Raw genomic sequence first — 13,880 nt, 5'->3', positions numbered from 1 at the left:
TCTCACTAAATCTGTGTTCCCCAACATTTCTGGTATGTTATTTGTGTCCTCCTTTGTGAAGGCAGAACCAAAGTATGTATTTAGTTGGTCAGCCATTTCTTTGTTCCCCATTATAAATTACCCTGTTTCTGACTGTAAGGGACCTACATTTGTCTTCACCAATCTTTTTCTCTTCACATACCTATAGAAACTTTTACAGTCAGTTTTTATGTTCCCCACAAGCTTACTCTTATACTCTATTTTCGCCTTCTTAATCAATCCCTTGGTCCTCCTTTGCTGAATTCTAAACTGCTCCTAAACCTCAGGTCTGTTTCTGGCCAATTTGTATGACTCTTCCATGGATCTAATACTATCTCTAATTTCCCTTGTAAGCCATGGTTTGGCCACCTTTCCTGTTTTATTTTTGCGCCAGACAGGAATAAACAATTGTTGCAGTTCACCCATGTGCTCTTTGAATGTTTGCCATTGCCTATCCATCGTCATCCCTTTAAGAAATGTTTCCCAATCCAGCATAGCCAACTCGCGCCTCATACCATCGTAGTTTCCTTTATTAAGATTCAGGACCCTAGTCTCAGAATCAACTACGTCACTCTCCCTCTTGATGAAGAATTCTATCATAATATGTTCGCTCATCCCCAAGGGGCCTCGCACAACTAGATTGCCAATTATTCCTTTCTCATTACACAATACCCAGTCTAGGATGGCCTGTTCTCTAGTTGGTTCCTCAACGTATTGGTCCAGAAAAACATCCCGCATACACTCCAGGAATTCCTCCTCTATGGTATTGTTACTAATTTGACTTGCCCAATCTATATGCAGATTAAAGTCACCCATAATTACAGATGTTCCTTTATTGCATGCGTCTCTAATTTCCTGTTTAATGTCATTCCCAACATTGTCACTACAGTTTGGGGGTCTAATTACAATCCCCACTAACGTTTTTTGCCCCTTAGTGTTTCTCAGCTCTACCCATACAGATTCCACATCATCAGAACTAATATCTTTCCTCACTATTGCGTTAATTTCCTCTATAGCCAGCAATGCAACTCCACAGCCTTTTCCTTTTTGTCTGTCCTTCCTAAATACTGAATAACCCCTGGATGTTCAGTTCCAATCCCAGGTCACCCTGCAGCCATGTCTTTGTAATCCCGACTATATCATACCTGTTTACATCTATTTGCGAGGTTAATTCATCCACTTTATTGAATGCTCCTCGTGTTAAGGCACAAAGCCTTAAAGCTTATCTTTTTAACATTACTTGTCCCGTTCCCACTATTTTTCACTGAGGCCCTGTTTGATTCTTGCCCTTGATTTCTCTGCCTATCACTTTTCTTATTCCCCTTTCTTATTTTCCCTTTTTGTTCTTGTCCTTGATTCCCCCTCCTCTGACTCTTTGCATAGGTTCTCATCCCCCTGCCATTTTAGTTTAAACCCTCCCCAAACACTCTAGCAAATATTCCCCATAGGACATCAGTCCCGGTCCTGCCTAGGTGTAACCCCATCCAGTTTGTACTGGTCCCACCTCCCCCAGAGCCAGTCCCAATGTCCCAGGAATCTGAAACCCTCCCCCTCACACCATCTCTTCAGCCTCGTAGTCATCTGATATATTTTGCTATTTCTACTCTGACTAGCACGTGGCACTGGTAGTAATCCTGAGATCACTGCCTTTGAGGTCCTACTTTTCAACTTACTTCCTAACTCCCAATATTCTGCTTTTAGGACCTCATCCTTTTTTTTACCTAAGTCGTTTGTACCAGTTTGTACCACGATCACTAGCTGTTCACCCTCCCCCTTCAGAATCTCCTGTAGCCGCTCTAAAACATGCTTGATTCTAGCACCAGGGAGGCAACATACCATCCTAGAGTCTCATTTGCGGCCACAGAAACACCTATGTATTCCCCTTACAATTGAATCCCCTATAACTATTGCATTCCCACACTTTTTACTCCTCCCCTGTGCAGCAGAGCCAACCATAGTGCAATGAATTTGGCTGTTGCTGCTTTCCCCTGAATGTCCTCATACACCAATCACTGAAGGTAAGCATGCAGGTGCAGTAGGCAGTAAAGAAAGCAAACAGTGTGTTGACCTTCATAGCGAGAGGATTCAAGTACAGGGGCAGGGATGTCATGCTGCAAATGTACAAAGCCTTGGTGAGACTACACCTGGAATATTGTGTGCAGTTTTGGTCTCCTTATCTGAAGGATGTTCTTGCTATAGAGGAAATGCAGCGAAGGTTTACCAGACTGATTCCTGGGATGGCGGGACTGACATATGAGGAGAAATCGAGTTGGTTAGGATTATATTTGCTGGAGTTCAGAAGAATGAGAGAGGATCTCATAGAAACCTAAAAAAATTCTAACAGGACTAGACAGGATAGATGTAGGAAAGATGTTCCTGATGGTGGGGGAGGCCAGAGCCAGAGATCACAGTCTGAGGATACATTGTAGACTATTTAGGACTGAAATGAGGAGAAATTTATTCACCCAGAGAGTGGTGAGTCTGTGGAATTCACTACCACAGAAAGAAGTTGAGGCCAAAACATTGTATGTTTTCAAGAAGGAGTTGGATATAGCTCTTGGGACGAAAGGATCAAAGGATATGGGGAGAAAGCGGGAGCAGGCTATTGAGTTGGATGATCAGCCATGATCATGATGAATGGTGGAGCAGGCCCAAAGGGCCTACTCCTGCTCCTATTTTCTGTTTCTATGTTTTTAGATCAAATTACAGGTTTCCCTGTGGAGCTTACGGATAGGAGTTTCTAGAGAGAAAAGGCTGCTTGTCTTTGAAAGTTACCATTGCCAGATGCAGGAGGGAAACAGTTTCTAGGTGAAGGGACATGTCCTGCAGCCATCTAGGATTCTGGGAGATTCATCCTGCCATGGTCAGGTGAAGAATAATCACTGGAGCAGGCTTTGTTGCTGGTGGCAGATATAAAGAACTCTGAGAACTGAGGAAAGCACCTGGAGATGGTCACTCAAAGTTATTACTCTGAGAACTATGGATATGGGAATCCCATGGAAGGTAGGAGCAACAGTGGACTATTTGCTATAAGGACTGTAATTTTGTGGAGAGTGCAATGTGTAATAAGTATAAAAGGGGAATATCTCTATCTGTGGTTTAAAGTATAAGCTGCCTGCAAAAATAAAAGTCTTTTTGTTAAAAGTGCTTTTAGTCATTTGTTGCAGCAAAAGCTTTAAAATGTGAAATCTTATTGTGTCATTCTTTCAGCTATCATGTGGAAATTCAAATCTGTTTTTAGAAGTTATAGGTCTCTGCGGGGATCGTAAGACTCCCCTACTGAGTGCAGAGACAACCACAGTGTTAAGAAGACAGCAGACCTGGATCTGCTTTACTAGATGCTAGAATCATGCAGATGAGGTAGGTACACCAAATTTGCATGCTGCCCACCTCCATTTGAACACATACAAGCAGGTCGCGAATTGTTTTCCCTGAACCTAGAAGTCAGGTTAACACAACTTCTAGCCCTAAATGTTTATAAGCTAGTTCCAGTATAATAGAGGTTCATTTATTTGTTGCAGGACTGATATATTGTAGTCTATTTTGTGGGAATATATTTTATATTATCTCATCTCATTAGTTTAATATTGCAACTCTGAACTTGAGTATGGAAGGTACTTGGTCCACTAATTATACCTTTCCAACAAGATGTGTACAACATGTACCATCATGGACTTCTGCAAGGAAATTTCCTGAGGCACGTAATTAAGTGCAAGCAATAAATTTAACACTGAAGGGGCCAATTTTAACTGTGCAAATGGATGAGATTTGACTGAATTAAAATCCCTCCCAAGATTTGAAGCCTATGGATTTGGCAGTCACCACAGGATCCATTTTAAAAATAGAACTTTTACATGGTGTTCCGATTAGCCCTAACTTACATTTTTTTGTCTTTTGAATACTTTCCTTTAGAATGAATGAATGAATGACTGATGATGGCATCTTTGGTTTAATAACTGACTGAGGCTGCCAATGTCAGAAAGTTAAATTAATGTTAAGAGAATGCAAAGGGGCCTTTAGTATTGACTGAATGTTGATTTTGCTTTCTCAGATTGATATCTTTTCAAGCCAGTATCTTTTTTAACACTGTTATTCCAATTTTCACCATCTCATCATTATATTAAGCAGACTGCTCTATTCATTAACCCCTAACATTCCCTCAAGACACAAATTACTTCATTAAAGGTTTATGCATGCAGAGGCCAGGAGGCCACAAATGTTCTTTTTCTACTTTAAAAATAGTTCATTTCTCATTCTGACCACTCATGAACATTATGAAAATCTGTCAAACTCCAATAATTTCAAAATATAGTTCAAGATAAAATTGCTTCTGAGAATTTTACCATGCGGATTTTCTGTGTGATTTTCCTATTTTTCCTTTACCTTTTCTGATACTTTTTCCAAGTGCCATGAATACCTGGAGTCTGAGATACAGACAACCGCAAAACGTGAGATAGTTGGGATGAAAGGATTGCCCAACCAAGGCCTCCAAGTTTTGAAATTGACCCTGAAATACTGCTTTACTGGGTTTAAATTGGTCTGCCGATTTTGAGGGCATCTTTGGATAATAAACAAATAAGTCGCTGATACTTGAGGGAAGGAACAATTCTTGAAACCATTATACTGCTCTTTCACTTGCTACGACAATAGAATATTGGTTGTTAACCACTGGAATCATGCTCCCACCAATACCACCATTGATTCCTCAGTTGCTCCAGCTGGCTGAAGGTAGTAGGCTCTTCAATGCATGTAAATGATGGCAGTGAGGCTGGGCCCAGAAGCTCACAGGATTTCTCCCTTCCCATGCTACCACCACCAACTCAAGTGACTACCAGGAAGAGAGAGCAGTAGGATTGGAAGAATAATAAAAGCCTTATGCACATAAAATACAATTTACAGGACCTGAAATAATTTAACTCTAATTTTTGGGGCTCTTCTGCACCCTTTAAAACATGCTCCAATTATTTTAGTGATGCAGCATGTGATCAGGAGTGGTGGATTTCCTCTTGCTGGTGGTGAGGAGATGGGGCAAGGAGGTGGTCCCATTGAGAATCTAACCTGCACTGGCAAACATATCTAATCCAGGAATGGGTTGGGATCAGTAAGAGGTCAGCTCAATGAGTGGAAAACCTGCTCAAATCCTCCTTTGGCAGTGAACCCCACCTGGAAGAAAATCTAGGATTCTTTCTGCCTGTATGCAAAGTCACAAAAGACTAATTGAGTTACAAAACATTGTTTGTTAACAAGAAATGTTTCCATCCTCATGGAATGGTGGATTTTTGGTGTGTGTTATTGGAGATCTGCTGATAGATATGTTATTCTTACCACCAAAGCAAAATAAATTCAATTAATTAGGTTACTTACCATCATTCACAGCATTACTCAACAAGAAGATATTATCAGGAGCAAAACCTAGCTCTACCATTACTCTACATTGATCTGTTGTTTCTGGGAAATCATCCAGCACCCAACCCCCAGCCATGGGATGATCAGGGTTTTTCACTTTTTGTTCTTCACCAAACTGCAAAACAAGCAAATCGTAAACAATTGTAGTGTATGTCAGTTCCATTGCTATTGCTGCAATTGCCAGCCATGGTTCAGTGGTAACACTCTCAAATCTGAATCAGAAGATTTTGAGTTCAGGTCCTACTCCAAGAACTTGAGCACAAAATCCAGGTCAACATTCCAGTGCAGTACTGGGTGGGTGCTGCGCTGTCAGAGGTATCATTTTTGCTAGCAAGAACAGTACAAAACCAGCTTAATTTAAAAATAAAACTTAGTAATTTTGAGGAGACATACAGAATGAGACACAAAGGTGGAGCAGCTTCAAGGCAGATGTCAGTGAAAAATTAACCTCTTGGTTTCCTGAGATTTGAGTTGCACTTCTAAGGTCATAAACATCTCCATCTGCAAAAACTGTTGTTTTAGTTTTAATAAAACCAATTACTTAGAAAAGTTTCTACCCCTGGTTGGCCTTTAGCTCTGAGTAATCTAATGTAACAAAGAGGGGGTTAAAAAACCCTATAATATGAAAAATTCCAAACAATTTGTTCTGGAATGGAAACCATGTGGTCCTGGATATTTATCACACTTTAATGCCATTATTTTCTTTTTATTGTTATTTGCTTACATTAATTTTGGCAAGTTTCCGATTCAATATTAGTTTTATTGGGATGTCCGGCACGCTGTCCTCTGCCTTTACTTGACCCAAAGTAATTTTTCAACATATCTGCCATTTTCTTATTTTCATTGCCAATATCACTGTTAACAGTTTCTCACGGACCCACAATGCTCCTGCCCATCCTCTTTTTCCTAATGTTATGCAAACTTTATGTGTTGGTTTTTATATCCCTTCAAATTTCTTTCCGATCCCTTTTTGTAGTTCTTACTAGCTGTTTTGTTACCCTTGCTGACCTTTCTATCTCTCCTGTTCAATTTTTGTTAGTGTTGAAGAGAGCCATGTTACCAAAGCTTTTCGTCTTGCACTCATCAGGACAAATGTAAGAATGCCAAGTTACAATTTAAACCATGGAAGTCAATTCCAGTTGGCATAGGCATTGCCAATATTACAATCAGGTAAAGATGGGTAGAACGGCTCCCATCTTTTCACATTACTTGTTTGACTGCAACAGGATTTCTTTTAAGGATATACTTGCCAATTCAGCGAGGGCTTAACTGTTTATGTGCTGTGACTGTACACATTTCCTTATAGGTTTTTAAAAATAAATGAGAAAAATATCTTTTGTACTTAACCCAGTCTAAGAAAACAAATAAAAATGTTCCAACTTTTCTCTCTCACACACACACACACACACACACACAGACACAGACACAGACACAGACACAGACACACACACACACACACACACACACGCACACACACACACACGCGAGTGGGAAGATGGATGAGCCTTCCCTTTAAAGTCCAATAAAAGTTAAAGATATATGGATCTTGCAGACCAATGATTTGGATGATTTTGGGCTGAGCTCAATGGTCCTTCTGGATTCAGTGCTAAGACAATTTAAATAAGTTGATGGACGATTTTTATCTGTTCTTATAGAGTCTGCAGTTGCAGGGTTGATACTTAAAAACACTGCCTGTGGCATACGGCTGGTCGAACAGCGACAGTGCTTAAATTTGCAGACTAGTTTTACAGCCTACATACCTGGAATTGCACCAGTACTGAAATTCATACATGGCAGTGCTGAATTGTGTGGTAGGCAGAAAAATTTTTGGATTGATGACAGCATCCTGTTAGTGGAAAATACCACTTGTATAGCAACTGCATAGTAGTAACGTGAAACAGCTTGCTTAAACTGTTGTTCAAATTTCTGAGATACCTTGCCTTTCCAAGGTAATTTGAGATAGACCAGGCACTTTTCAAGTCCGAAAGTGGCGGCCTTTGGTCCATTTGCAAGTTTGCACTATGCATTGTTCCACAAGATAGCTTTGATGCGTTCTATTTCTGTGTCGAGCTTACAAGATGAGCAAATGGCTAAGGCCCTATTTACAAGATTGCTGATAAGGCCAATCTTATAGCATATGGAGCTATATGAATCCCAGTATGTATACTGACTGATGAAGATAAGCTTGTAGTGGACAGTAATGGAGAACCCATTAGCAGATTTCTCAACTGGCACAAAAAAGAAAAGGGAATGTGTTAGCCTCCTCCATCTCAAAAGTGAGTTAAATTGCTGGATGGAGTGCATTAAGATCCTTGCAGATTTAAAAATTGTAAATGTATCATCTACGTATCTGAAATAAGCTTGGAGTAGGAGTTCAGTTTTAACGACACCATGTATTCCCAAATAGATGGTGTAGCCATGAGATCCCCACCAGGTGCAGTGCTCACTAATAGTTTTGTCGGTTTCCACAAGAAACACGCTTTTAATGAAATGAGCCCTAACCTCTTTGTTTGGGAAGCCTATTGTTCCCTGTTACTTTTTTCATGGCAACACCTCAGCCAATCAGTCGACTTGCCAACCAATCAACACCTGTGTCTCCTGTAGTATAAATTGTTGTGATCATTTGAACTGTGGCATTCATATGTTTGTCCTGATGAATGCAAGAGGAATAGTTTCAGCAATATGTCTCTCTGTTCACTGATATTCAAGTTCTGTACCACCAATGGAAAAAAATTTTCATGCATCTTTGCATGCTTTTTCTTTTAGTTATCTGTTGTCCCTTACCTCCTTAGTTGTCCATGACTGTATTTTTATTGACAAATACAGCTCCTACGCCTACATTAAACTCATTTTTGAACAACTGCCACAGAACTTCCATCATCTGACCCACTGTCAGATCTGTTCTGTTGTCAGCCTTACCTAAATCTTGGATTTTAGTAGTTGTTTCTTATTGCTCCCTTCCAAATACTACAAACTTGATCATATTGTAATCATTATTGGATACATGTTCACAGACTGCTGCTAAATCAAACTGGCTCATGTCATGCTCCTTGCTGGTTCTAGGAAGTATTCTAAACATATTCAAGAAATTCACTATGAGCGGAATCGTCCCAGATTTGCACTAAGTGCGGTAACAGGCAGTAAAACAACATTTTACCCGCCAGCCGCGGTGGTGTGTTTTCACGCCATATCGTCCCAAACCCGCCACATTGCTTATGCATTCCCGGGAAACATGCCATTTCCATGGCGAGCAGGCACTCATCCACCCATCGCCATCAGCTCACTGCTTCCTCATGCCAGACATTTAAAGCACAGCCGCACTCAGTGCTTCCAGCCCAGGCTTGCAACAAAGAAGACATGGCCCTGAAAGGCAAGAAGACTGCAGCCCTCGAGCACCTTTTGGATGCCGTGGTGGTCCGCTGTGATGTCCTCTACCCTTGCTCTGGCCGCAGGAGGGACAGCTACATTATCACTTTAGCTTGGTAGGCAATGGCAGTGGCGGTCAATGCCAATGCCGCACAGAAGGGGGTGGCTATCGAATGCAGATGAGGTTGAGTGAACTTCTCCTTGCAGCCTGGGAATGGCAACTATCTCATCACTCTAAACTCACACACTCAAGCCCATCAACATTCGCTGGCATCTCACGGGACATCACCACTCAATTCTCACACACCTACCATCATCTAGTAGGTCCATCTGGCCTCAATTCCTCTGGAGACTGCCTCCTCAGCCCTCACCATCTTGAGGCCACTTGCACAGATCAACATTTGCCCCCACACACACCCTGGGATACCCTCCTTCCCAGTACAGCTCTCGTCCTGCAGCCTCTCTCCCTGCTTGAGGCCACTTCTCCCCCTTCCTCAAGCAAGACCTTGCTCTGCAGCCATTGAAAAGCCATCCACATACGGCTGATCTGGTAGGTAGAGACCTACCTGTGAGTCCTCCTAAAAGTGATGTAATGCTGTCTTTGAAGCCTGGCGCTGATGACGAGTGCTGACCAAAGCAAGTAAGGCAACCAACCCTTGAAGTCCCGAGCGAAGTGCAGCCTTCCAGGTGCACGTCGTTTATGCGCTGTTATGAAACTCATTGGCATGTTTTCCTGCCAACACAGGCGGACTGTCCAGCATGGGGGTGAGGGGTGGGGGGGGGGGGGCGGGAAACGAGTCCAGCAGGCTGGCCATATAATTATATGCTGATGTATGACAATGAAGTTCCCGACATCCGATGGCAGGGAACGCAGCTCGCCATTGGCGGGCTGAGCGGACGATTGCAAATTGCTTTCACGCCGTCGTGAAACTGATCACTCCATGTTGGCCTCTCATGCCACTGAACACGCCTGATGCCGGCAGGCATGGAAAATCTCGGCCTACCTTTCTGTCATGAGCTAGTCTGCGTGTCCCTATCTATTGTTAGGAAATAGAGATAGGGTAAGTAAGTTATATTTGTATTTGTTGGTGTTAGGAATGAGTTTTAGCTTTAAGTTAAGTTTGATTTGTATTTGTGTTAAGAAAAGGAGAAGTTGAGTTTTAGTTTTACTTCAAAAGATGCCTGCATTTTAATTAGGGTTTACCACTCTTAAAGGGAAAACAAGGTAGAAAAAAATCACTGCTGTTGCCTTGCAACAAGAGGCTTCACAGAAACAGAAAAGTAATTTCAGTTCAGTTTGGTTGCAAGTGGTCAGTGGGTTCCAAGGTTGAAAGGATTTGCCAGCAGAAGCAGCATAAGAGAGGGACAGAAAGCAAGTCCCAAATTAAAGTTGGAAGTGATGGCCAACAGAAGCAGGACAGGAGAGGGAACTGCAGAGGAAGCAGGTTTCCTCAAAGAACAGAAGAAGAAGAAAGTTCCCAAAACCAGGGAGTGGAACAGGAAAGGTCCCAAGAGGGCAATCTAGTCAAAGGATAAGGACAGGAATCTGGAAAAGGCCCTAAGTGAAGTTAAGAGCGAGGAGCAGAGAAAGACTCCAACTTAAAGGGAAAAAGCCGCAGGACACAGATTTAAAGCAATATAGGCTTGCGAGCAGCTGGAAGATCTAAGTGGGCAACTGTAACTCTTTACCAAGAGCATGTGAAGCAGTGGTGTTCTGTCAGCACAGCTGAGTCAGTGATAGAGAATGCATGGAAGAAACCTTGAATGCGCGTGGCAATCCAGGTAAAAGGAACATCGGAAGCAGAGTTCAAAACCCTTGAGATTGGCCCTTGTGGAAGACATCTGAGAGAAAGCATTGGTTTCGGAGAATATTCCAAAGCGGGTCCTTAGAGAGTGGAGATTGGAAACGCTCGTGTGAAAGACGGAGTTCAGTGAGACTGGCTGGCTCATGATGTGACGAACATCTGGGAGGGAGTTGAAGAGAAATCCATAGCATCTGTTTGGGGTGGCATCTGTCACTTGGTCGCGGAGTGTGTGTGCCTGACCACAGGTCGCCTATTGGTTTACATGGACTGTGTACTTACTGTGAACACTAGAGTATAAGATAGCTTTTGTGACTTGTGTTATCCTTACAAATTTGTATATATCTGTAAAAGTATAGTTGTGGGTGAAGGAGTAGTGCTTTATAGTTTCCTGTTTAACAAATGTTTTATTCTTTTGTTAAAAGTTCACCAGCTAACTCCTGCGACTCTGTTGAGTAGCCACTCCCCACGTATCTAAACAAAAAATAAAAGTTAGGATCTATCAAGCTGGGTTCCACCTTGAGATCAAGCTTGTCCAATAGTAACATCAGCTGGGATCATAATGAAGTGGGGGCTCGTCCTGGATTATCGTTATAAGGTGGGATTTCTTATGGCATTGGAAATCCTTGAGCATTGGTGGGATTTGTGAATCCTTAAAAATGAGTACATGGAGGTACTAAGGTACTGGGCATAGGAATTGAAGTTGCTGTGATGTATATGATACGGGTTGGAATTCAAAATTGCTTTGGTGGTTGCAAAGACTTTTCTACAGATGGAAGATGTAACCCTGACTAGTTTACAGAAATTAACCAAGAGTAAGTTAGTGGAATTGGTGGACTAGCTGGAGTTAGAATTACCCATAGGGGCAAGGAAAGCAGGCATAGTTGAGATAATAGTGCAACATTTGAAATTGGAAGGGACATCAGAGAGACCATGTTCTCTGGGGCATGAGTCAATTGAATTGGCTAAAGTTCAGTTGCAAATGAAAAGACTTGAATTGGAGACGAAAGAAAAACAAAGAGAATTGGATTAAAAAGGCTAGAACCAAAATAAAAAGAAAAGGAAAGAGAGAAGGAAAAAGAGAGAGTATTTCAAATAGAAATGGAAATGTGAAAACTCAACCTCCAGAGAGGGAGAGAGAAGGAGTGAGAAAAGGAATACCAGGCTAAAAGGCTGGGCTTTAGAACAGAGGCATCAGATGCTAAAGAAGGTTCTCTTGGTGAAAATATTCTCCAACCCAAAGCCTAGTGGGGAGATATTTTAAGTATGTGCAAGTCCTCCCAAATTTTGAGGAAAGGGATGTAGAGGCATCCTTTATTTCAGTTGAAAAGGTAGCTAAGCAGATGAAGTGGCCAAAAGAAATTTGGACATTCCTCTTATAGAGTAGGTTGGTGGGTAAAGCCCATGAGGTTTATGCATCACTGTCAGAAGAAGTTTCTGTGGATCATGATGCAGTATAAAAGGTGAGTGCATGTGAGTTGGTTTCCGAGGCATAAGGCAGAAATTTCGTAACATAAGGCAATGGCCTGGGCAGACCTATATTGAGATTGTGAAGGTAAAGCAAAGTAATTTTGACTGTTGGATATGGGCACTCAAGGAAGAGACAATGTACGAAGCACTTAGGGAAATAATTCTCTTGGAAAAATTTAAAGATTCACTTCCTCCAGTAGTTAGAACCCATGTTGAAGAACAGAGGATTAAAACAGCTGGACTGGCAGCGGAGATGACTGATGATTGTGAACTGGTCCATAGATCCAAATCCTTTTTCTGTCATCTTCACAAACCCAAGAAGGATAGAAGGTGGGATGGTGAAAGGAAGATGAGTAGCCAGGGGAGAGAAGGGACAGTTGGGAATCCTCAGGAAATGTATCCTCAGACCAGAAAGAAAGGTGCTGAGAGTGGAAGTGACAATCGAATGCCTAAGCGTCTCCATTGTAACAAGGTGGGACATGCTGGAAACTAAATGGTAGACCTATCTGCAATAGCTGGAACGTGTAAGCAATCCTCAGAAAAGGAAATGGTTCTCAAAACTGTAGCAGTGGTACAGGCGAAACGTGTTTGCTCCAAACTGACAGGAAAGGGGGATATGATTCAGGATAGTCCAGTGAATTCAGGCTATTGGAGGTTCTGGATGTTTTTTCTCAAAGGGAGAAGTGGTCCCTTACTCCTCCAATAAAATAAGTAAATAGATCAAAATTTTGAGCAATATCAGGGCAGATTAATCATTGATGGTGGCAATTGATACAATTTGTGTTTTGAAAGTTTTTGATAGTTTTATGAAGGAAAAAGTATTAATAGGGCTATTAATGGAATTTAAGAACCTATTCCGTAGTGTAAAGTCAACTGACGTCATTGTTTAAATGGAATTGTTATGGTGGAAATTATTCCTAAACCACCTATTGAAGGGTTGGTTTTATCCTGGGTAATGATTTGGCTAGCGGAGCCACTAATGTGGCAACAACTGTATTGCAGCAGGTGATTGATCATGCTGATCTTAACCAACTCCTGAAAACTACTGTGGCCAAAAATGAAACATTTATAGCAGATAATAAACAATTGAAGGAAAACATGATTAAAATAGAAAACCAACTTTCATGTATGAGAGAGGGGTTTGCTAATGAAAAATGAGAATGGGTGAGAACAATTGAGAATCAGTCACGGAAAGTACAACACGTGACTGGAGACCTGAAACATCAAAATAATAAACTTGTAGAAGCAAAAAAAGGTCAATCGTCAGTTAAAACTTGATGAACTTCAAGCATCAGTAGTATCTATGAAATATCAGGGAAAATGCCTTGAACAAGAAAAGGAATTGTTAGTAAATCAGACTAATTAGTTGAATGCAGAATTAAAAACCAAAACTGATGAACTGTTAAAACATTGTTGGGAAAAGAGCAATGAAATTCTTGAACTTCAATGCAATCTGGAGAAGCTGAAAGAGATGATGTGTGGCATGAAGCGTCACTGTTCTGAAGCTATTTCTGTGAATAAAAATTTCTTGCTGAATTGTGGTCTAATTGAGCAAAGAACTGATCCAGGGAACAGCATCGATGTATCAACTTTAGTTGCTTTCATATTGTTCATTACTGAAGTGCCTGAGGAATTGGAAATCAAGAACTGTCAACAAAAAGGACTGATATCGCAAAATGACATTTCCAAGTCAATGGCCAGAGACACGGATTTACAAGTGCTTGCCGGTGCTTGCTCTTGCACACACACCCTCTCTCTCTCTTGCACATACACCCTCTCACTCTTGCACACTCCCTCTTTCTCACACACGCCTCCTCT

The 13,880-nt window shown here is 41.5% G+C and overlaps 1 protein-coding gene across 1 annotated transcript in view; it reads right to left on the bottom strand.

Annotated features, from left to right (window-relative positions):
* The window catches only part of ak9 (adenylate kinase 9), a 156,772-nt gene that overhangs the window by 15,030 nt on the left and 127,862 nt on the right, over positions 1–13,880 (bottom strand). Inside the window, exon 17 of the mRNA XM_041187856.1 lies at positions 5,383–5,539. Coding sequence (XP_041043790.1) covers positions 5,383–5,539 — 157 coding nt within the window. The remainder of the gene's footprint in view (positions 1–5,382; positions 5,540–13,880) is intronic.

The sequence above is a fragment of the Carcharodon carcharias genome, chromosome 5 (assembly GCF_017639515.1).
Source record: "Carcharodon carcharias isolate sCarCar2 chromosome 5, sCarCar2.pri, whole genome shotgun sequence".
Lineage (NCBI taxonomy): Eukaryota > Metazoa > Chordata > Chondrichthyes > Lamniformes > Lamnidae > Carcharodon > Carcharodon carcharias.
This window is presented reverse-complemented; position numbering and strand designations above follow the sequence as displayed.